Source organism: Fusarium phalaenopsidis (assembly GCF_050370095.1).
Source record: "Fusarium phalaenopsidis strain FUZ10S chromosome Unknown contig_32304, whole genome shotgun sequence".
NCBI classification, from domain to species: Eukaryota; Fungi; Ascomycota; class Sordariomycetes; order Hypocreales; family Nectriaceae; genus Fusarium; species Fusarium phalaenopsidis.
This window is the reverse complement of record NW_028145404.1, coordinates 535,770-558,021: the sequence shown is the minus strand read 5'-3', so window position 1 is coordinate 558,021 and position 22,252 is coordinate 535,770. Positions and strand designations below refer to the sequence as shown.

The following is a 22,252-nucleotide window of genomic DNA, read 5'->3' as shown; positions in this document are numbered from 1 at the left end:
TCTCCTCTGTCGCTTTTCGAATCGAATATCGTTCCTTACAAGGAGAGACTTGTGTCTCCACTGCCTTGACTCGCTGCGGGCCATCTCAAGACTATGACGTTGCGGGAGTGGATGAGCTGAATTGAATTGGACGACATCGCTTCACTGCGCCGCTCTTTTAGAACCCACCGCTTTTTTCCAAGACCAAGAGGTCTCCGTTTCGGTTTTTGCGCAAGGATTCTTATTTGGAGTACCCTGAGATCGACGCTCGCTATCCTCTCTTTCTCGCCTTTGTTGTGTCTCTTGTTGGGGACACGTGCGCTCCTTTTTCAGCATCGACGACGATTTCGGCACTTGGGGATTGCCTGTGTTGAAGGGCTCGAGTAGGCATCATGCCTCCCTCAAAGAATGCGCCTGCCAAGAAGCAGCGCATAACGTTGGCTCAATTGTCAGCATATGATGACATTCTCACCGATGCCCTGGTTGACCATGTGAGTGGTTTATGAAGGAGTAGACGCTGGCGTTTGTGACACAGCTCTAACCCAGACAAGGTCTTTTACTGGACAACGGTTCCCAAAAATCGCACATCTTACCACCCTTCCCGAGGTGTACGAGAAGAGGAAATCACAAAAGTCCTTCAGGAGGAAGTTGTTATCAACAAGGACCTCGACGCTGCCGAGAAGCGACTACTGAAGACAGACGGACTAAAGAGGTTCCACAATGGCTTGAGAACAGACAAGGAGAAGGAGGATTTCAAACGACACTTGAGGCGATACGTGCAAATTTACCTCCCCGATTGTCCATGGGAGGTCAGCTCGACGAACCGATACACGATTGTCACCCACGAGGCTGCCGTGCACGCCAGACGGTACATCAAGCGCAACGAATCCATTAAGTACCTCTCAGGCGTTCAGGTCATCATCACCCCGGAAGAGGAGAAGGCAATTTCGAGCCAGAAGAAGGATTTCAGCATCGTCGTCAGCTCACGCAGCAAGTGTACCAGCCTCTTCATGGGACCCGCACGATTTGCGAACCACGATTGCGATGCAAACGCGAAACTTATGAGGACAAGCCATGCAGGAATCGAGATTATCGCAACACGAGCGATTGGACCAGGAGAGGAGATCACAGTTACTTACGGTGATAATTACTTTGGCGAAAACAACTGCGAGTGTCTTTGCAAGACCTGCGAGGATCTGCTGCGGAATGCGTGGGAGCCGGAGGAGGGATCAGTGGCGGTGAAGAAGAGTATCGAGCAGGAAAAGTCGGATGGATATTCGCTGCGACGGCGAAGAAGAGACGATAGCATCTCCGGTTCATCACGAACTCCTTCGGTTACTCCCGACATGCGGCCACGAGTTCCCAAAGCCACGAGACACTCCCTCCTCGGCCACGCTCGAGATTCTTCAGCTGCTCGATCTCCTCCTGCGGAGACCAACAGCCGCAAGCGACCACTTGATGCCCTTGCGACGCCACCCAAGACACCCGCAAAGCGTCTCAAGCGTTCAGCTGAGCCGATTTCCAGGGAAGATTCATCCTCGCGCAGTAGCTCTGTGACGGCTAGTGAATCGTCAGGAAGCGGCGTGGTGGAGACGGATGTCACCTCGCCTGAGAAGGAGACTCCGGAGCCCATGGTCAAGACACCAGTAATGAAGGAGGCGATTCCTCTTGCTATTGAGCAGGGCAGAGCTCAAACAGTCCCCCAGGTGGCGCCAGTTTCCCCCCAGAGCACTGAGGGATCCCGGTCACCTCAGACAAAGACAGAAGCCTCCACAGCAGGGCCGAGCGGTCGAAACGGCTTGGAGAGCATGTCTATTCGAGCTATTCTCAACGCTCCGTTGGATTCTGAGATTGAACCACAGCCTGAGCCTGAAAAGGCTCCTGAGGCTGTATCCGAGCCCGAGGCAGTACCTATCGCAACCAGCATCGAGCCTGTCGAGGAGGGTCAGGCCGCTGACGAGGAGGAACAACCGAAGCGCCGCAAATACCAACGCCGCACCTTCGTCAAACAACCCACGCCGCCATCTCGGGTGCGAGTCCCCGGTGATTATCTCCTGACTCCACTGCTCTTGTCGGAGCCTGAGATGGCATGGATCCAGTGCACTATCTGCGATGGATACTTTGTACAACAGAACGCATACTTTACACGATCGTCTTGCCCCCGCTGCGAACGACACTCGAAGCTCTACGGATACATCTGGCCCAAGACGGACAAGGCAGGACCGCACGACAAGGAAGAGAGAGTACTAGATCATCGAACGATCCATCGTTTCCTAGATGCGGATGATGAGCGACGGGTGAGAGGACGCAAGAGCTTTGGAACTTCCAAGACGGAAACTGAAGAGCCAGAAGAGTCGGAGCGAGGACGGAAGCTGAGCCGACACAGTACAGCCAGCATAGCCAGAAAGTTGGCACCCGCAGTGGAGGAAGACCTGTCCGGGATTAGAAGAAGTGGAAGGCTCAGAAGGGTCAACAGCAGGCTGCTCGATCCATGATGGGCAGAATAATATTTGGTATTAGGGCGTTCCGGGAGCAACGATTACAGCAACGGGGAGTTGTACACTATAAGGCAGGCATGCATGGAATGGTTAGAGGAGTGACTAGCGCATCTTTAAATTAAATAATCTTCCCAGTGTTGTTTGGTTTGTTATTGATTGCGCTCAGTATATGTGCAAGGCCGTGGCTGAGTTGGCTTGGCTTGGACTCAACCGTCGTCAGCACATCAGCCTCAACCAGGTATTGTCATTCAGGGATTCTCAGAGCCGTTCGCTTGTGGCCGTCTGACTTTATCAAAGGACCTATTGATATCTGACGAGTCCTATTGTCTCACTTCTTTCTCGGCACTCCGACGTCCCTCTTCTGCTTCTCTGTCAGTGTTGCCCTTTGTCTTGCCGGTAACCTGCATCAAGTTAGTTTATCCATCCGTCTATCGGCAAGGTCTGTTTTTACTCGCTCTCTCACTGCAGTTTTGACAGAAAAGATCTTCTTCACAGTCCCGCCCATGCTCTGTTTAATCTCACCCATGCGCTGAACGACGCCGAGGTAGAGTAGGTAGACGACATGCATTGTTAACAATGGATGAAGTAGTCTTGGCTAGCTTGGGCATTCCGGGGCATCTACTCGTTTTATCTTCCTACCGCAGGTACACTGGCTCACGACATGTCTCTCTTTCGTGTTCCCAACTTTGAGGGTGGTACAGCTGAGTGAGATTTGGGCTGGCGATCTAGCCATACAGGTGGTACCGCGAGGACTCGAGGTTTGGCTGGGCGTCAGCGCGATGTCACTAGAAGAATTACAGTATTCAGTAGATATTTTGTGCTTGTGGCTGTTCATTGGGCAAAGGCGATAGTCTATATATATGTAGAAGTTTGTAATCCGTCTTATCTCTTCGTGCAGTCTTCGACTCGTCGGTATCTAGCGATGTAGGCGTCTCGATCTTGCTAGCGGGACAGCAAACCACAAGTCTTTGGCGACGACTCGGCATATTGGCTAAACAGCTCTAAACAATCGATCACAAGTAAAATACTCGCATACTGTATAATATTAGCGATATACAGATCGAAAGGGTCTGCAAAGTGAGTTTCGGCGAGCTTCACGTCGACTGGTGAAGCGCCATTGGTGGCCGTTGGCTTGGGTGCATGGTGGAAGGGGGGTCACAACCAACCCTGATTGGAATAGAGTTCTTAGCTGCATCAAGAGCCGGCATCCATGGCAACGGCAATGCTTTAGTCAAAGCTGAAGTCTGCAGCAGGTTTCTCTTCGTACACACTGCACCGTAAATACCCTCATCTCTGCAACTCCAGGGTAAACAGGCAAGATCCGAGACATGCTGCAACCTAATGCGGGGAGGCAAAGCTCATGACTCAAAGCGGCTAGCGGCAAGACGCGATAAGAGCTTGTGCCTGGCTGGCGTCGCAGCGGGCAACCACAGCCACTAATAGCTCCCGAGTCCCAGCACCTCATCACAAGGGCTGTATCACTTGAACTCTCCTCCTTCATCTCTCTCTCCTCCATAAACAGTCCAAGACAGATTCTCATTCCACCATTCCAATGACTGCCAAGAGCCTCTTGGTCGCTGCCACGGCGCTCTCGGGTGTCTCGGCCCTGCAGATTCCTCTCAATGTCCAGCTCCCGTGGAGCTCCTGGTCGCCTAGCTCGGGACCCAGCAGCGATGACCTCACCGGTCTGCCCTTGATCGATACCAAGGAATTGCAGAGCAGCATCAAGGCGTCAAACCTCGAGACGAGGGCCAAGGAGCTTTACGAGATTGCAAAGAATGGAGAGGAGGAGTATGGACATCCTACTCGTGTCATTGGCAGTGAAGGTGAGCTTGCCGATTTCGGCTGTGTTATCTGCATGATACTGATGATTGCTACCTAGGCCACCTCGGCACATTGTCCTACATCCACGCTGAGCTGGCCAAGCTGGGCGGCTACTATTCCGTCTCTAACCAGCAGTTCCCCGCCGTGTCGGGCAACGTTTTTGAGTCTCGCCTCGTCCTCGGCAACTCGGTGCCCAAGGATGCGTCACCCATGGGTCTGACTCCTCCCACCAAGAACAAGCAGCCCGTCTATGGAGACCTCGTCCTCGTCAAGAACGAGGGCTGCAGCGAGTCCGACTACCCCGAGTCCCTCAAGGGCAACATTGCTCTCATCCTACGAGGAACCTGCCCCTTCGGTACCAAGTCGGAGAATGCCGGCAAGGCTGGTGCTGTCGCCGCTGTGGTGTACAACTACGAGAAGGAGGAGGTTCATGGAACTCTGGGAACTCCTTCTCCTAACCACGTCGCTACTTTCGGACTCGGCGGTGAAGAAGGCCAGGCTATTGCCAAGAAGCTCAAGGATGGCGAGAAGATTGATGCTATTGCGTACATTGACGCTGAGGTCAAGACCATCTCTACCACCAACATTATTGCCCAGACCCGTCACGGCGACCCCGAGAACTGTGTTATGCTCGGTGGTCACAGTGACAGTGTCGCCGAGGGCCCCGGTATCAACGACGACGGCTCCGGCAGTATCTCCGTTCTTGAAGTCGCCACCCAGCTCTCCAAGTTCCGCGTCAACAACTGCGTGCGCTTTGCCTGGTGGGCCGCCGAGGAGGAGGGTCTCCTTGGTTCCGACCATTACGTTGCCGTGCTGCCCGAGGAGGAGAACCGCAAGATCCGCCTCTTCATGGACTACGACATGATGGGCAGCCCCAACTTTGCCTACCAGATCTACAATGCTACCAACTCTGAGAACCCCGCTGGTTCTGAGGAGCTGCGCAACCTGTACGTCGACTGGTACGAGGAGCAGGGTCTCAACTACACTTTTATCCCCTTTGACGGCCGCAGCGACTACGATGGATTCATCCGTGGTGGTATCCCCGCTGGTGGTATCGCTACTGGTGCCGAGGGCGTCAAGACCAAGGAGGAGGCAGAGCAGTTTGGTGGTATCGCTGGCCAGTGGTATGATCCTTGCTACCACCAGCTGTGCGACGACCTTGGCAACGTCAACTACACTGCCTGGGAGGTCAACACAAAGGTGAGTCATGTATTGCGTCAAGACGAATGTGTAACTGACCATCGTTACAGCTCATTGCCCACTCGGTGGCCACGTACGCCCTCTCGTTCAAGGACTTCCCTGAGCGTACAACCGAGGTTTCTGTCCAGGCCTACGCTGACAAGGTCAAGATGCACGGAAACAAGTACATCATTTAAGAAGTGCACCAGACCCAGTGGTCTTTTTTTAATTGATTGGATATCTCAACTGAATTTAAATGCTTAGATGAATCTTGTCCACCTTGTGAAAAAAAGAACCCATTTACAATCATGAAAACCTTTGGAAATGCCCGTCTAACCCCAACCATCAAGCAAAAAGACAGCAAGCTAATCCGACCGGCCCTGAAGAAGCCTGCAATTACTAACCCTAACACCGAGTTTGCATCCTCGTCATCGTTCCTGATGATTATCCTTCCCGAGGACACGTCCTCTTCATCTTTGGTAATTCATACGCTAATAGTAATCCAGCCGTGTCATTCATCGCGCCGGCGTAAATTGATATGGAGTGCCGACAAGTACACCGCCTGTGACGAAATCACAGCCCCCGACCTGCTCGGGGATGTCAGGTATATAGTACTCGAAGTCGTCCCGCAGCTCCTCTAGTGTGACGGGCAGGATGAGGCGGGAGATGGCCTTTCGATCGGCGAGGGTGCCCGAGTTGGAGGGCCAAGATCCGGTGGTGGGACCCACTTCTGCACGGGTGATCGCGGGGGTCTCGGCGGGTTGGGCACCGGGGGACGGAGGCTTGGCGGCCGAGGATCCGGGCCGGCTGCCGCTTCGCAAACGGGACGCGAGACCAACGTTGAAGGTGAGAAGTCGACTAATGCGGTGGGCAAGTTCGTCGCGGCTATTTTTCGCGTCCTTTTCCCCGGGGCTGGTATTTCCATCCAGTCAGCCATTCTGCGGTCTGTGCGAACAAACGAGAGGGGGGCAGGGGTATGATTCTGTGGGTTATGTGGCCTGCTCACCAGTTTATTACGGTCATCATCATGGCAATTGACAGGTTATGCCACCGGACACGGGCGCACAGCGCCTTTATGCGCTTCTCCAGGTGTCTTGTGGCATCTTCAGGGCTCGAGCGCGCAGCCTCCTCGTCGAGTGCGCAGCACAGGGAATACACGCGAGAAAAGGCGAGAACTGTGTCGGTCAGAGTGGCGACCAGCTCATCAAGACCGATCCATGTTGCGCGAGCTGGGAATGGAATCTGAGCATTCTCGATGAGGCTGAGAGTTTTGCAGAGGGCGTGAATCGAAGAGCGACACTCCTTGACCTCACGGAGGAAGAGGTTCAGAATAGCCGTGTCGTGCTGAGGTGAGATGTTGAGATCGATGAGAGTGTCGATGGCAGTGGCGCCGACAGCGAGAAGCCCGGCGATGGCGGTGGACGCAGGGAGGCCGACGACGGCAGGGTCCATGTCGGCCTGCAGAGCGGAAGGCATTTACATGAACGGGTCGACGGAGGCGGGCTTGGAGGTGCTACGCCTAGGAATTGGGAAGCACACAGGTTTGGTAATATGTTTGATTTGAGGCTCAAAGGCACACAAGATGTGAGTGAGTTGAATGGGTGGCGCGATCGAGTTATTTGCTTGGCAGAGGCGCTTCTAAGCCGGCCCCCCCTGGACTCTTGAGTAGTCCAAGACAAGGCGAGACAAGGCACTTTTTTTTTTTTTTGGAGGGGAGGGGAGGGGAGGGGGACGAACAGGGCCAAGAGAAAATGGGGGAACAATAGACAGCGAGGGCGGGGGGGAAAGAGAGGGGAAAAAGAGACAGACAGTGGTCGTGGGAAGGGATGTATGTATTACAGCGAAGGGGGGAGAGAACTGGGACTGGGGGGGGGCTGCCGCCTATTCTTAGTCTACCGCCGCAAAGTAAGGGCCTCGTCGCGTCCTGGAAGAAACGGCACGAACAGATTCAAGGGCAAGCTTGGGGACGAAGCCGTACTTCCGAGACAGGACGGACTGCCCTCCACTAGAAGCTTAGCTATTGGGGGGGTGTGGGCTTTCTTGGGGTGGCTCGTGGGTAGGATCGCGGTGCCGAGGAAGCGAGGTGGGACTTAGGGGAATAGAACGGTTGTTGACGATGACGGGGATGAATAGATTGTAGATGGATTATCTGTGTAATATGAAGAGATCTAGATTGCTGAAGAGAGGAACAGTAGACCATCCAGAGATAATTATCCGTCTGTTTGCTTGTGTCTTGCTGATCCTGCTGAATGGAAACCATACCCTGACAAGCCTGAAGCCCTGAAATTCATTCCAAAACCGGGCGTCTACAACTTGTGGATGTCGCCGTGCCGACTTGCCGGGGTCGATTGGGCGCGATCGGATACCGGCACGGCGCGGTGAGATGATGCTATCCCCCACTTTTTCCTCCTTCTCCCCTCGTTCTCTCTCTTTATTCTCATTCTCTTCAGTCTTTAATTGATTCATTTTGATATCGTGTTGGCTATAAAGAAACCCTCGCTCGGCATATATATTCCGGTTTTGAGTTGCCGAGTGGAATGGACGATCATATCCACGAGCCGGTATGCCGAACACTAACGAGATGGCTAGTTGCTTTTCCCTCACGCGTCGTCACCTTTTTTTACGCATCACGGGGTTATTATTGTCATTTGGTTTCACCGGTGGCGGTCCTCTGTCTCTTTGACGTACGAAACAACGGCTCTGACGGCATCGTGCGTAAACAGATCCAAGCAAGGGTGGATGATATGAAGAAAAGGTGATGATTTATTACAACTAATTTACAAGTCTGACTCAGCAACATTCTCGCTCCTAAATTTCGCCATACACTCGCAGCCGCGTCATCTCTCGGCCCGTCCAGAACGCCGTTCAGACGGGAAACCTCACTTACCAACGCCGCCTCTCCTAAGGCCCATCTCCGCCTCTGCTGGCGCGTTCACGGGGTGGTTGTGCCCACAGCTCAGCCTCGATAATGGCCTCTCGTTTGCGCCATGCGATATAGGAAGGGTCGGACAGCTCTTCCTCGGTGCGGTCGCCGTAGGCTCTCATCCGCTCCATGCTCTCCCGGAAGAGTTTCTGCGCTTCGGGGTTGTTCTCGAATTTGGCGTTGATGTCGCCGTCTTCGCCTGTCTCGCGTCTGTATTGGGATTGAGGGTGTGTCGTCTCGCGGCCGCGCCCAGTCCTGGAGAAGGGGTCAGGGTTCGCCTCGCGTTGGGTGTTGGGGAAGCGCCTATCTCTGCTGGTATCACGTCCGTATGGAGCGCCGCCGTAAAGGCTGCCGGTGTTCCGTGCCTGTGGGGCACCATTGCCGGTGTCCCGTCCGCGTTGACCGGAGTATGGGTTGCCTGTCTCCCGTCCGCGCTGACCCGAGTATGGGTTGTGGGTGTCCCGTTCGTATTGGGCGCCAGAGAAGGTATCGCGACCAGTCTCACGTCCTCCTCCGAAGTCGCCATAGTTAGCCATACCACCCATGCCAGCATCTCGTCGTGGACGCTCGCCAAAGCCGGGCTCGTCAAAACTGGGCTCGTCGAAGCGCTGCTGGGCACGCTCTCTCCCGTTACTGCGTCGAGGCCTTCCAAAGGCATTAAAGCGTGATTCACCTCCTAGGTTTAGACCGCTGAGCTGATCCTGAAGGCTTCTCTCCTCTGGCAGCCTGTCGTGCATGCGACGACGCTCCTCAAACTCGCCGCGACGGGCGCGGGCTGCTGTGTCGAGGGGAGGATCCAGAGTGGCTTGGTAGTCGACGTTTACCTCGCGGTGGCGCTCGTGATGGCGACTGGAAGAACTGTAACGGTTTAATCCACCGGCCTCACGATGACCTCCAAACCACGGGTTTGCGCTCTCGAGCTCCGATCTCCGCTGGCTAATAAACTCATTGCGGTGGCCGATCAACGTCTGGAACTCATCGTTAGTGACACTTCCAAACGCGCTGGAGACGGACCCAGGAGTTACGGGCCGGCCCTCGGACTCGAGTGTGTCGACGGTCCCGTAAATGAACCGCACGGCTCCGGGCTCGATGGTCTCGGCCTCTCTTGGCCAGTCCCCGTCATCGATCCGGTTGAGCCATTCCCTCGACGCCGCGCAGCGGTGGCACTTTGGCTGGATGTCCCCATTGGGGTTCTCAGGCTTGGTGAGCGGTGCATCAAATACGGCGTCCGGGCTCGTGTTGGCGTCGGGCACCATGAACGTCTTGGATGCCTCGCCGCATCTGCATGCCAGCGCCGTCCGGCAGCAAGGACACTTCATATCCTCGCCTCCGACGCCAGACTCCTCCGCCTGTCTAAGACACCTCCTGCACATGGCATGTCCGCAGAAGAGTACCACACAGGTGGGCGCGTTCCCCGATGGCCTGCGGAAGGTGGTGATGTCAAAAGTCTCGAAGCAGACAGGGCACTGAGGCTTCATGCGTTGACTCGGCGGCTGGCCTGCTGGGTTCTGCAGGATGGCGTTCTTGATGTTGGGCCAGAAGTGCTCTGACCCGTTTGCAGACGACATGGTGCTGCGTGGCATGGTTGCTGTTTTGGTTGGTGAGTAAAAGGTGAGTTGCGTAGATGGCGATGTTGCTTTGCTGTAGCGTTGATATCTACACTTGATGGAGTATAGATGTGTGAGCTGTGAGTGGTGATGAGATGAGAGTAAGTTCGAAGACAACTTGTAAGCCATTATGTAGTAAAGCTCACCATCACTGCCTTTGGTATATTCCATCGTGTTGCGATGAACGTCTTGGAACTGATGGATGTGAACAGTCAACTATCGAGTACTAGAACATGAACTACGTAGAAAGAACCGTTCACGAGACAAAGACATGGTTAATGTCGTCCGAACAAAGCGGCGATTCAATATCGACAGGCATCAGATTCAGTGAACATGCTGGCAAACACTCGACACTCATGGATATACAATGAATTTCTACTATCCATTATATTCTACCACATGCACCATGTACATCAGTACAACATGTACACTCAGTTTTCGGCCGCCTTGACCTCCTCCTCTCCTTTCCTCCTCTCCTCAGCAATAATCTCCTCCACCGTCTTGGTGCTCACTCCCTCGCCAAAGTACTTCTCCGACAGCTCCACGCAGCGAAGGTTGGCCGAGAGCTTGTTCATCGTCTCCATCCACTCGTCTGTCGGGTCGCTGTCATAGACGATGCCTCCACCCGCCTGCATGTACGCCACGCCGTCCTTGACAAGCATGGTGCGGATGGCGATGCAAGTGTCCATGGGTCCCTCGTCCATAAAGATCTTGTCCTCGGGTTTGCTGTTGTCGTCGACTCTTACCACGTCGTAGCCGAACCAGCCAGCGGCGCCTGCGTAGATTCCTCGCTTCTCCTGCTCCAGGTCGTAGATCAGCTCCATGGCTCGGATCTTGGGGGCGCCTGATACGGTTCCAGCAGGGAAGATGGATCGAAGTGCGTCCCAGCGTGTGCACTCGGGACGCAACACGCCTGACACCTCAGAGGTCAAGTGCTGAACGTGGGAGAATCGATCGATTCTCATCAATCGGTCGACCTTGACCGTGGTAGGGTGGCAGACTCGGTTCACGTCGTTACGAGCGAGGTCGACAAGCATGACGTGCTCAGCGCGGTCCTTCTTAGAAGCCTGAAGCTGGGCCGCAAGCTCATCGTCCTCAGCGGCATTCTTTCCACGGTGAATGGTACCGGCAATGGCGTGGTTAACAATGCGAGGCCGTGAACGCGCCTCGGCGGCGGTGTAGCCAAACCGAGAATCCGAAGGGAGAGGGGCATAGCCGTCAGTCTTCATAAGACACTCGGGTGAAGCACCGACAATGTGAAAGTCGGCGCATGAAAGGAAAAACACATAAGGTGAAGGGTTCAGGGTGCGAAGGGTCCTGTAGATGTTGAAAGGGTGAAGCTTGGTGCTGCGGGAAAACCTCTGTGACGGCACAGCCTGGATAATGTCTCCCTTGACAATGTACTTCTTAAGCTCTGTGACAAATGTTTCGTAACCCTTTCGGCCAACATTTGAAGAATACTGTAGCTCTGAGTCTGATTGAGGGCCCAATGCTTGGGTGGGAAGGGGAGTGTCAGGCTGGTAGATGATGTCGAGAGTCTTTCGCAGCGTAGCGCAGGCCTCATCGTAGGCGGGTTGGAGGTCATCCGAGGGATTCTCGGGAAGTTTCATGTGTGTGACGATAGTCAGAGTCGAGCGGAAGTGGTCGAGGGCAATAATGGTGTCGAACAGCATGAACAGAGCCTCGGGGATCTTGAGGTTGTCCTTGAGCGGTCGTTCGGTCTTGGGCTCAAAGTACTTGATGCAGTCGTACGAGACGTAACCCACGGCACCGCCGGAAAGTTTGGGAAGTCGTAGGGAGGGGATATCAAGGACTCGGTCTTTGGAGAGTTCGGCCTCGAGGGCTCGGAGAGGGTCGCCAACATGATCGTAGCCGTCGCCGGTTGTTAAGACTTTTCGGGGGTCTGAAGGACTTAGACATTGTTTCACTTGGGGGGACACAGGGGGAGCCTACTGGCGCCAATGAAGCTATACCGTCCAACAGTCTCAGTACTGCCAGTTGCGCTCTCCAGGAGAAATGAATATTCGGCCGTCGCTCTATAAGTCGTGAGTCACAGGTCGAGCGGTCTAAGCTAGAACAGAGGGCATTTACCCTGACGAGAGCTTCAGGTACACGGCAGAAGGAGTCAAGAGATCGGCGGGGGTTGAGGCGCAGACGGGGAGAAGAGTAGGACGGTTCGTGTCGGACCAGGCCTGGTTGAAGGCATCGCGAGCTTCATCGGCAGAAGGCCGTATCTCGAGCTGACGATCAATGAGTCTACTGTCCATGGTGAATTAAGGATGATTGAGATTGTTGTAGTTACCTGCGCTGCACCATACATCTTAAGGAGATCGAGACAATGGCAAGAGGTGGCGTCTAGAAAAGGAGGGGAGGTAGGCCAGGAACAAAGAAAGTGATGGGCTGGCTTGGAGTTTGCTACTTTTTCTTTGTCTCCATGCCAATTGACGGCCAATTGAAGGTCCAGTGTTGGTTTGGTCAGAGAGGTGACTCCAAGAGATTGGTGGGGGCGGGGCACACCGATAGCGGCTCCAGGTCGATGGGAAGGTACAGGGTAAGCGACTCTTGTGTTGATGCCTTGCGCACGAGGCATCAACTTCAACTCTCACCCCAGACCCACTACCAAGCTGGCTTCTACTTTCGGACTAGCGTGTCTCTTCAGCACCTCTAGAGCTCCCACCTCTCGACTCGCAGAGTACACACCCACATGCGCCCATCAAGCAGCTTTCGTCGGTGTTGCGACTGATTCCAACGCGCGCGCTGAATTACGCTCGTTTCTGGCTCCAATTGCTCAAGACTCTCCTTTTTAAAGATTCACGATCACTCGGCTAGAAATGCCTACCGATGAGCACCACGAGGAGTCGGCTGAGCCGACCGGCGATGTCGAGATGACTGAGACCCAGAACACTCAGGATGGAGAGGAGCAGGGGAACCCCAACGGGAGCGAGCTTCCTTTCGCCGATACCGAAATAGTAGAGCCTAGAGTCACATTTGCCAACTATCTTATGAGCCCGATCGTTACCTTGCTCATTGGATCAGGCGATCAGTCTATTCTCACGGCGCATCAAGGCCTCCTGGCCCAGAGCCCTTACTTCAAGGAGATTTGCGACAGATTTGTCGAGGACGGCAGCGTTAGTACTTGAACTCTTTGCGCCTTGTTACATAGCCAGTTGAGGCCGTTGACACCCCGTAGCCGCGTCAGATCGAGCTCCCAGACTACGACATCGACACAGTCGGAAGCTTCCTCGAATTCCTCTACACTGGCGAATACTTCCCCAAGAAGCTCCCCGGCCAACGCGTCCTCGAGTCGGACCCCTCGATCCCCTCGGTCGACAACAGCGGCGGCCAGCTCCTCAAGCATGCCCGCATCTACACACTCGCCGAGAAGTTTGGCGTCTCGGGCCTAAAGACTCTCGCGAGCTCCAAGATCCACTGCGTCAACTCGACTGCCAAGGGCGAGATCGCCTACGCCCGTTACGTCTATGCCTACACCAGCACCGACGATTCTACCGTTCGCGCACCCATCGCGAGCTTCTGGGCTACCCGCTCCCACACACTGCGCGCCGAGGCCGAGGACGAGTTCAAGGCTCTGTGCTTGGAGCATCCCCAGTTCGGATACGATGTTCTCAGTACGTTCTCCTGTATAATAGACGCACCCAGTCCTAACACATACCAGCTCGCGTCTTGGACGACAAGCTCAAAAGAGAGCGCAACGACAAGATGCACCCTGCCACAAGTAGCGGCCGGAAACGCGCGCGACACAGCAGCGGCGGCTCACGCGCCGAGTAACCGCAGAAGATGCGTTGAGAGGGTGGAACCGGCCGAGATTAGGCCACTGGCGCATTTCCTGCTTTGTCTGATTGATTTTCTGGGATATTCGTTTCACCTACCTGGCGCAATGCTGTACTATAATTCGGGATTTACATCGACTGCCAGATGCGGTCGCTTCAAGATACGGATGTCATGGAACTTGACTCCTGAGGTTGTGAGTGGATAGCGCTGTTACTGATTCGTCTACAGTCGCGTCGTGTACGATTGGAAACCGTTGATATCAACACTCGAAGCACTTGACGCGGGAACGTACAAGCCTCGGCGCGATCGATGACCAGAAGCGATAGAACGATTGATCCGTCCATGGCCACGCTGGCTATGGTGTCTCGGCTCGTCTGCGCAATAATTCCAGACGATCTCTTGATCCGAAGTTTCTTTCGACAAGACGGGATTCTGATGTTTAAAATGGTCCTTTATCCTTGGCATAGAGAGGTGGAAAGACTTGTAGGAGTGGACGAGCTGACTTTGCCAGCGATTTATAGTACCATCTATCTGGTAAGGCACTGGGCTCGCAATACTCGTGAGTGTGCAACCGAACTTTTGAAGACGTTGACACCCTCCGGATTGGTACCTGGGACGGTTCCTTTCTGCTCCTGTTCGGCATGCTTTCCGAGATGTCTTTATACAAGATGGCTGCGGTAGAGCTTCACTCTGAGACACGGAAGCCCTCCATATCCCGAAGGAGCATGGTAATGGGTAGAGGGACCTTCTCAATCTGAGAGACTCGTCGGAAGTATAGTGACCAAGCTCGTTGGCGATTCACACTGCATGAGAGCCTTGAAGTGGCTCGCTTGATGCTTACGTCGTAGAGGTATGAGGGTTGGTCTTGGTAGAGGAATTATGACAGCAAATTAAGATCTATTTTCTATGCCTGAGAGAAACCAAACCTCTTTTCAAACATGTCCTCATCCTCAGCGTCCACCTCAAAGTCGAAGCGTGTTACATCCTCAGCAAAAGGCCATAGATACTGGCTCGTCACCCTAACACGAAGTTAAAATCTCCCCATTCTCATCGTAGGATGCGACTCACCTGTGGTGCTCGCTGCTAGCCTGATACTCTGCCAAAGCGGCAGGGTCTTGGTGGAAGCTCAACAGCGCAATCTGGTAGCCTTTGCTTCGTGCAATGGGGTCGGTGATGGATGGACCTCCTACTACCAAGCGCTGGTTCTTTACGCAAGATAGAGTCTTGAGTGTTTTGAGTTCTTTGACAAAGGTCTTTCGGTGGGATTCATCGACATCAGGTCGGAATTTGAAGAGGACTGTCCAATGTCAGCTGCGAGAGGTGATGGAATAGGCCTTGGGACGTACCGATGTGAACCACAGTCATGGTTGTTGATGATGTGTAGTTTTATGATTTACTGTTGTTATGTTGATTAGGAAGTCAAGTTCACTATGGTTGATCTTCTGTTCTTAAAGTGTGCACATGTGAGTTGGTGTAGGCTGAGCGGAACAAACCCGCGGGTTGCTTGACGGAGAATGTCCGTGGCCACTATGGGGACAACTCGCCGGCCTCTGGAACCTACCATGAGCTCCGAGATGGCTCATTTGCCAATTATAGGAGTACTGTATCTGTTAAACATAGTTGGTTTTCGCTCTCAAGGATAGGGGATTCTTTGCTGCCAGGTATCTTCCTCATGCATGAGATTCGTCTGGTCACATAGCGATATGAGAAGTGTATTTATTGCAATGATCAATAACGGGTGTCCGCCTGAATAGTTTTCTGGTATTTATACATGATTCCAACCAATGATTTCACTCTAAATCAACTATCAATCTTTCATTGTGACCAAAGTGTCTGCGGAAACCTTTCTTGCCTCCTCATTCAAAGCATCAATCTCAGCCTGCACAAGCGGAATGCCATTCTTCTCCCTCTCTTTCTGAGCCAACTGCTCAATCTCTCCCGGAAAATAAATTCTCTCTACACCGGCTGCCTTTTCAGAGCCCACTACCCTCTCATACAGGTACTGCATCCTCTCGCGGAACTCGTCCAAACTCATGAATAGATCTGGTTTGATGGCGACTAAGAAGTGGCCGACGTCTGCGGGCTTGGATGGGTCGTAGGGGTTTGTGACATGTCCGGCAAAGGCTGAGCCGGAGAGAACGCCTGAGAAGACGTCCATCATTATGGACAGGGCGGATCCTTTGGGTCCTCCCATGGGGAGCATGACGCCTCCGAGAGCAGCCTCAGGGTCATCGGTTGGGCGTCCTTCGGAGTCGAGAGCCCAGTCGGATGGAATCTTTTCGCCGCGCCGCTTGGCTTTGTAGATCTTGCCTCGAGCTGCTACCGAGGGCGCCATGTCAAGGATGAAGTTCTCCATGGGGCCTTTGCCTGGTGCACCACAGGCGATGGGAGATACACCCATGAGCTTACTCTTGCCGCCCCAGGCAGGTAGAGCAGGGCTTGAGTTTGTGAATACAAGACTCATCATGTCTGCGTCGAGAGCCTGCTGAACAACCCAAGCACTCATACCAAAGTGATTCGAATGCTTGATACTGGCCATGCCAATACCAAACACACGAGCAGACTCAATAGCAGCAGCCATACCCTTATGGGTTGCAACAAAACCAAACCCATTCTTCCCGTCAACTTGAGCAACAGCCGGCGTCACTTGATTCACGACAGGCTGCGCGCTGGCGTTGAGTACACCCTGGCGGATGCGCTCCATGTACGAGGGGATGCGGTTCATGCCGTGGGTGTCGACGCCGCGGAGGTCGGCGGCGACGAGGCAACGGGCGATGATGGCGGCATTTTCTTCTGGGACGCCGTTTCCTTTGAGGATGTCTTGGACTAGGCGTCGGGCTTCTGAGGCGGCGACGTGGGTTTTGAGGGATTCCTCTGGGGGTTGAGATGCCATTGTGGGGATGAAGAGTTGAAGATGGAGGTTGCTGAATGGATTGGTTAAACAGGGAAGAGGTAGAGAGTTGTCCTGAACAAGTCAGTATAATTATGGAAGAAAAAAGTGACGAATAGTATTTGTTTCAATTGAACGAGCGTTGATTGTTTTTATTCAATCGTGAACTGGGTCATTGATTATCCTCTTCCTAAACCACGCGGCGTTTTTCCGTCTCGCCTTCAACCTCTGACGGCATCTCCCCGCTCCCATCGGAGTTTCGCCACTCCATCTTCTTCTCTTCTTCAACAACAGCATCTGCAGCCACTTATCCATCGACCAATAATAATACGCCTTCGGATAGATTCCCAAATATGCCGGAAGACGACAGTTCCAGTGGGCCGCGGACCCGGAGACGGAATCAGCTGGGACGGAGAAATCCCAGGCTGCGCATGGCCTGTCTCCGCTGCCAGCGACGAAAGATCCGAGTAAGACTACAACACCAAGTTTGGAAGTAATTCTCTAATCACTCAGTGTGACGGAGAGCTGCCGGCCTGTAAAAATTGCCGAAATGCCGGTGCTGCGTGTACAGACGGAGAAAGCGCCCGGCTGAAGGATCTGCCTAGAGAGTAGGTCAAGCGTGCATCGGTTATTCCTATGTTGACGTCAGGATAGATACATTTCGACTCTGAAACGTCGTGTATCTTGGTTAGAGGGTATTGTACGCTCAAGATGCCCTGATGTCGATTTATCTCAGGAGCCGCCTCCGGAGACTAGAGAAGCCTCGAGTGAAGCTGCTCTGGAGGATACCACGGATACGATACTCCAGTCTCCTTCTGCTTTGCAGACCCAGGACTATACAGAGGAAGCCAACGAAATAATCACAGAACCGAGTAATCAGCCTGTTAGGTCGGCCCCTGGGGCTGGTGCTCTATCCCACGAGATTGGATTAGTGTCTCTTGGGACAAACCAAGACCCAAGATACATCGGCCCTTCGAGTGGTTACTTCCTGGCGCGAGTGATGCTCAACTCGGCTTCGAAGCAGGACGAGAGGCTCAGTCGATCAGGTCGCGATGCCCCTTTTCCTACCAAACTCGTTGAGGCGATCCAAGGGCCTCTACCTCTTCCCGCTCGAGACATGGCGAAGCAGTTGTGCGATGCCTTCTTTGACGCGATACACCTACAGTACCCCATCCTTCATCGGCCTACATTCTTAAAGATGTTGGATCAAGCCTATGAGCAGGAAGAAGTGGACCCTGTTGTTGCCTTTCAAGTCTTCATGGTTCTGGCCATAGGGGCTACTGTACTATCTGGTCGGCTCAGGGCTCGCATCCCAGCAGAATCATACTGTCTGTCCGCCCTACAGCATTTGGAACAGCTAAACCTCGAAAATTCCCTACAGGGCGTTCAGTGTTTGCTACTGCTCCTCATATTCACTATCCATAGCCCCTTTGTCCGCCTGAATGTGTGGTACCTCAACTATCACTGCCTCGCTGCCCTGCTTGACCTGGGCCTTCAGCGCAACATCAACATTGGCTCTGGGATATCTCTCCTGGAGCAGGAGATGCGTACGCGCATATTTTGGGTCATTTTCTCTTTTGATCGGATTATTGCGACTATGATGGGTCGTCCTATTGGTGTGAGGGATGAGGCGTGTGAACTTCGTGTAAGTGGAAACTCACTAGAAAACCAGGCCTTGGCTAACCGGCATAGATGCCGCAAGGACTGAGTGACAATGAGCTTGGCGATGTAAACCATTCACGACTCCCAGGAACCGAAAAGGAGATGGACTTTGCAATGCATCTCTTCAAGGCGGCCAAGCTGAACTCGGAGATCAAGTATGTTGCCAACAGCATCGTCAGAGACTCGCCGAGCTACGCATACCCCCCAGTAGTCGACATCAATGACTGGCAAACATCTATGCTGCGCCAGTTGGACGAGTGGGCAAGCCAGATTCCCGTCTCCCCCAACGAGCCATCCGAATTCTATCTGAGAACGACCTGTCAATTGCGATATCACGGCTTGAGAATGCTTCTGCTCAGGCCCAGTCCAGCCATACCCAAGCCTTCCAGCGAGGCTCTGGTACAGTGTCATCAGAGTGCTCGCGAAAGCATCATGCTGTTTGACAGCTTGTACAAGAAGAATCTTTTGGTACACAGTTGGGTGACTTTTCACGCTCTCGTTCTTAGCACCATAACCTTGCTATACTGTATCAAAGTGGTACCAGAGATTGCTCGCGATACTGAGATTGACGTTTTGATGGGAGATCTGAGCATTTCTCTGAGTGTTCTGAGCGCCACTGGTGAGCATTGGTCAGGGGCAAAACGAAGCCGTGACATCTTGGACGAACTAGGAAGATCAACGATTCGATGGCTGCGAGACAGAAATGGGCAGTTTGGCGCTACAAACAGCCATGGAGCTATTCGCGATGCAGAAGGGCCTGTCGTCACATCTACGCAAACCACATTGGCAGGCTTGGATGTTAACATCTCCTATCCAAACACTACGCTGTCTATGAGCCACAATGAGAGCATGAACGCCTTCAGTGGAAACGCGTTTGAAGACTTTCTCATGAACGATTCATTTGCAGAATACTTTGAAGCGACAGATTCCATCAACGTCGACACCATCGTCCGGGACCTCTTCCAGGACTTTATACCTACATATCCAAGCATATAACAGACATTAACAGCTTTCATGATCGAGGCGGCCCATCGGCCGTCAAAAAGTCAAAGTCTGCGCCTGCCTCCGCTTGGTTCACATGTCGCATGTACAGTCCGCGATAACCTCTCATGCCTTCTCTCTTTACCCACGGTGCTGCGGCTCCTTCGCTCCCTGCAAAGGTCTTTTTCCTCTCTTGAATTCTTTGGGCGATTTCTCCATCTGTGAGATCGACCGAGAGTATTCTTTTTTCAACATCACAGGTGATCAGGTCACCGTTCCTGATGACTCCTAGCACCGAATTGGGGTCGGCGGATTCTGGTGAGATGTGAAGACCAATTGTTCCGCCTGCTGTACCGCTCATGCGGCCATCTGATAGACGGAGCATATCCAACACCCCTTGTGATGCAATCTTTCGAGGAATTGGGATCATTCCAGCTTCTGGCATGGCTGGGTTGCCAACAGGTCCGATACTCTGAAGGACGAGCACACTGTCTGGCGTCACCTCCAGATCAGGGTCGTCTACCCTCTCTGCGAGATCTGCCGAGTTGGCAAAGACGACTGCTCGGCCAGAATGTTGGAGGAGGCGTCTGTACTTGGAGGCACTTGCTTTCATGACGGCGCCTCCGGGGGCTAGGTTGCCTCTCAACACGACGAGTGATGACTTCGGGTAGAGGGGCTTGTCGAAGGGCTGGATGACGCTGAGCTCCCTTGGTACGGGGATGAGAGAGTTTTGAGCAATCTCTTGACCAAGTGTTCGTCCGGTTACTGTCATGGCGTCAAGGTAGAGAAGAGGCTTGAGCTCGTGGAAGAGGGCAAGCATGCCACCTGGGGATGTCAGTCTCTGGTCAGCTATTGAGATGTGAACGACAAACCTGAGTTGTGGAAATCAGTCATGTAGTTATCACCGCTGGGCTTCAGATCAACCAGCAACGGCGTCTTTCGACCAATCTCGTCAACGGTATCCAAAGTGATGGTCCCAGCCACCTTTGGATGACGTCCGATGATGGCCATGAGATGCACAACAGCGTTGGTTGAACCACCGATAGCCTGAAGGACAATAATGGCGTTGAGGAACGACTCGCGTGTCAACAAAGTCTGTGGTCGAAGCTGGTCAAGGTTTTTGCAAGCGGCTACAGCGTGTCCTCCTGTGGCCTCGGCGATGCGAAGACGAGTAGCTGATACAGCGGGGGCTGTGGCACCAGCGAAAGGCATCATGCCGAGACCAACGAGGATGCAGGCCATGGTGCTTGCTGTGCCCATGACACCACATGTTCCAGCCTGAGAGGTCAGTGAGTTTGCGGACGGGAATTGAGATGGTTTGAACTTACAGTCGGTGCCAGCTCATTGTTGATGGCTGAAATGTCCTCAATGTCGATGGCGCCAGCTCTGTACTTGGCCCAGTTGTTACGACAGTCGGTACAAGCTCCAATTCTCACTCCTCGATGACTCCCTGGCATCATTGGACCTGTGACAAGATGAAGGATGGGCTTGTTTGCTGAGATGCCTCCCATCAACTGAGCAGGCGTGGTCTTGTCGCAACCTCCAATCAATATAACCGCATCACAAGGTTGAGCACTGATCATCTCCTCGGTATCCATACTCATCAAGTTTCTCAAATACATGCTCGTCGGGCTTGAGAAAGACTCGTGTATACTGATGGTGGGAAAGTCAATCGCCAATCCGCCGTTGAGCTGGACGCCTCGCTTGACGGCATCTATCAGCTGCGGAATATTGGCATGGCACGGGTTGAAGCTGGAGTACGTGTTGACAATGCCAATGATGGGTCTTGAGAGGGCATCTTCGCTGTAACCGAGGGCCTTGATGAAGACCTTGCGCAGGAAGAGCGAGAAGTGAGGGTCTCCGTATGAGGCGAGGCCCTGGCGGAGGCCTACCTTGGAGGTTATGGGGGTGTCGAGGTCGTAGTCTGGGTTGATGTCTGCCATTTTGATGGTGATGTGTGTGTAAGTGTAGATTGGGGTTTGAGTAGCAAAAGAGCTGGCCTATCATGGCTTATGTATTATACCTCCCAAATGACGTTTCCTGCAAGTGTCGCCGTGAGTTGCAGGCGGAGAAGCTCCGCATCTTCGGTGATCACGCAATCCTGCCGACGGAGAAGTTCCGACAAGACACAAGAAACCCGTTGGAATTGATGGAAAATGGCCATCATGTGCAGCTTATAACTGAATCGTTCGGCGCCTTGTAAAAGATGGCCACCAATCATTATTTTGTGTCTCGCTTGTCATTTCCTTTTCCGTCGCCGCCATGTTGGATTTACACGGAAAAGTCGCTCTTGTTGTCGGCCTCGGGCAAACTGGTGCCGATGGATGGGGCATTGGTGCTGCATGCGCCGTATTACTTGCGAGAAGAGGAGCTATCGTCTTCGGAGGTAACAGGACTGTTGCTTCAACTTCTAAAACGAAAGAGACGGTCGAAGCTGAGGGAGGACGGTGCGATGTCGTGGCTACCGATGCCACGGATAACGCCTCGGTGAAGGAGCTCGTGGATGCTTGCCTCGAGATGCATGGACGAATTGATATCCTGGTTACGAGCGTTGGACAGAGTCAACCTGGGGATCCAGCGAGTTTAGAGGAGGAGGTTTGGGATGCGCAGATGGACATCAACTTGAAGAGTGTGTACCTTGCCTGTCATCACGTCCTACCCATCATGGAGAAGCAACCAACAGGAGGATCAATCGTGTGCATCTCTTCCATCGCAGGGCTCCGATACATTGGAAAGCCCCAAGTCGCATACAACACAGCCAAAGCGGCCATCCTGCAATTCGTCAAGGCAACAGCGGTCATATACGCCCCCAAAAAGGTCCGCCTCAACACCGTCGTCCCAGGCCTCATGGATACACCCTACACAAAGAGTCTAGCGGATAGGTTCCCGCAGGAAGGGGGATACGAGGCGTTTTGCGAGA

At 53.5% G+C, this 22,252-nt stretch overlaps 10 protein-coding genes across 10 annotated transcripts; 4 read left to right on the top strand and 6 right to left on the bottom strand.

Annotated features, from left to right (window-relative positions):
* Positions 1-371: 371 nt before the first annotated feature.
* On the top strand, positions 372-2,474 carry LRP88_09496 (SET domain-containing protein; the record flags this gene model as incomplete). The annotated part of the gene is made up of 2 exons (XM_083245982.1): positions 372-470; positions 531-2,474. The coding sequence occupies 2 exons, from the start codon at positions 372-374 to the stop codon at positions 2,472-2,474; spliced, it is 2,043 nt and encodes a 680-aa protein (XP_083097095.1).
* A 1,555-nt stretch (positions 2,475-4,029) lies between these two features.
* Positions 4,030-5,677, top strand: LRP88_09495 (uncharacterized protein; the record flags this gene model as incomplete). Its single annotated transcript, XM_083245981.1, has 3 exons — positions 4,030-4,303; positions 4,360-5,501; positions 5,552-5,677. 3 exons carry the CDS (start codon positions 4,030-4,032, stop codon positions 5,675-5,677), a joined length of 1,542 nt encoding a protein of 513 aa, XP_083097094.1.
* A 318-nt stretch (positions 5,678-5,995) lies between these two features.
* Positions 5,996-6,956, bottom strand: LRP88_09494 (uncharacterized protein; the record flags this gene model as incomplete). Its single annotated transcript, XM_083245980.1, has 2 exons — positions 5,996-6,392; positions 6,487-6,956. The coding sequence occupies 2 exons, from the start codon at positions 6,954-6,956 to the stop codon at positions 5,996-5,998; spliced, it is 867 nt and encodes a 288-aa protein (XP_083097093.1).
* A 1,425-nt stretch (positions 6,957-8,381) lies between these two features.
* On the bottom strand, positions 8,382-9,986 carry LRP88_09493 (uncharacterized protein; the record flags this gene model as incomplete). The annotated part of the gene is made up of 1 exon (XM_083245979.1): positions 8,382-9,986. One exon carries the CDS (start codon positions 9,984-9,986, stop codon positions 8,382-8,384), a length of 1,605 nt encoding a protein of 534 aa, XP_083097092.1.
* A 455-nt stretch (positions 9,987-10,441) lies between these two features.
* LRP88_09492 (anthranilate synthase TRP2) lies at positions 10,442-12,330 on the bottom strand (the record flags this gene model as incomplete). Its single annotated transcript, XM_083245978.1, has 4 exons — positions 10,442-11,913; positions 11,964-12,046; positions 12,102-12,202; positions 12,256-12,330. The coding sequence occupies 4 exons, from the start codon at positions 12,328-12,330 to the stop codon at positions 10,442-10,444; spliced, it is 1,731 nt and encodes a 576-aa protein (XP_083097091.1).
* A 511-nt stretch (positions 12,331-12,841) lies between these two features.
* Positions 12,842-13,796, top strand: LRP88_09491 (BTB/POZ domain-containing protein; the record flags this gene model as incomplete). Its single annotated transcript, XM_083245977.1, has 3 exons — positions 12,842-13,138; positions 13,201-13,636; positions 13,684-13,796. The coding sequence occupies 3 exons, from the start codon at positions 12,842-12,844 to the stop codon at positions 13,794-13,796; spliced, it is 846 nt and encodes a 281-aa protein (XP_083097090.1).
* Positions 13,797-14,703: 907 nt separating this feature from the next.
* Positions 14,704-15,164, bottom strand: LRP88_09490 (Dabb family protein; the record flags this gene model as incomplete). Its single annotated transcript, XM_083245976.1, has 3 exons — positions 14,704-14,818; positions 14,868-15,096; positions 15,146-15,164. 3 exons carry the CDS (start codon positions 15,162-15,164, stop codon positions 14,704-14,706), a joined length of 363 nt encoding a protein of 120 aa, XP_083097089.1.
* Positions 15,165-15,606: 442 nt separating this feature from the next.
* LRP88_09489 (Malate/L-lactate dehydrogenase) lies at positions 15,607-16,692 on the bottom strand (the record flags this gene model as incomplete). Its single annotated transcript, XM_083245975.1, has 1 exon — positions 15,607-16,692. The coding sequence occupies one exon, from the start codon at positions 16,690-16,692 to the stop codon at positions 15,607-15,609; it is 1,086 nt and encodes a 361-aa protein (XP_083097088.1).
* A 1,195-nt stretch (positions 16,693-17,887) lies between these two features.
* On the top strand, positions 17,888-19,347 carry LRP88_09488 (transcription factor domain-containing protein; the record flags this gene model as incomplete). Its single annotated transcript, XM_083245974.1, has 2 exons — positions 17,888-18,334; positions 18,382-19,347. The coding sequence occupies 2 exons, from the start codon at positions 17,888-17,890 to the stop codon at positions 19,345-19,347; spliced, it is 1,413 nt and encodes a 470-aa protein (XP_083097087.1).
* Positions 19,348-19,363: 16 nt separating this feature from the next.
* LRP88_09487 (dihydroxy-acid/6-phosphogluconate dehydratase) lies at positions 19,364-21,275 on the bottom strand (the record flags this gene model as incomplete). Its single annotated transcript, XM_083245973.1, has 3 exons — positions 19,364-20,157; positions 20,205-20,610; positions 20,661-21,275. 3 exons carry the CDS (start codon positions 21,273-21,275, stop codon positions 19,364-19,366), a joined length of 1,815 nt encoding a protein of 604 aa, XP_083097086.1.
* Between the last annotated feature and the right edge of the window lie 977 nt (positions 21,276-22,252).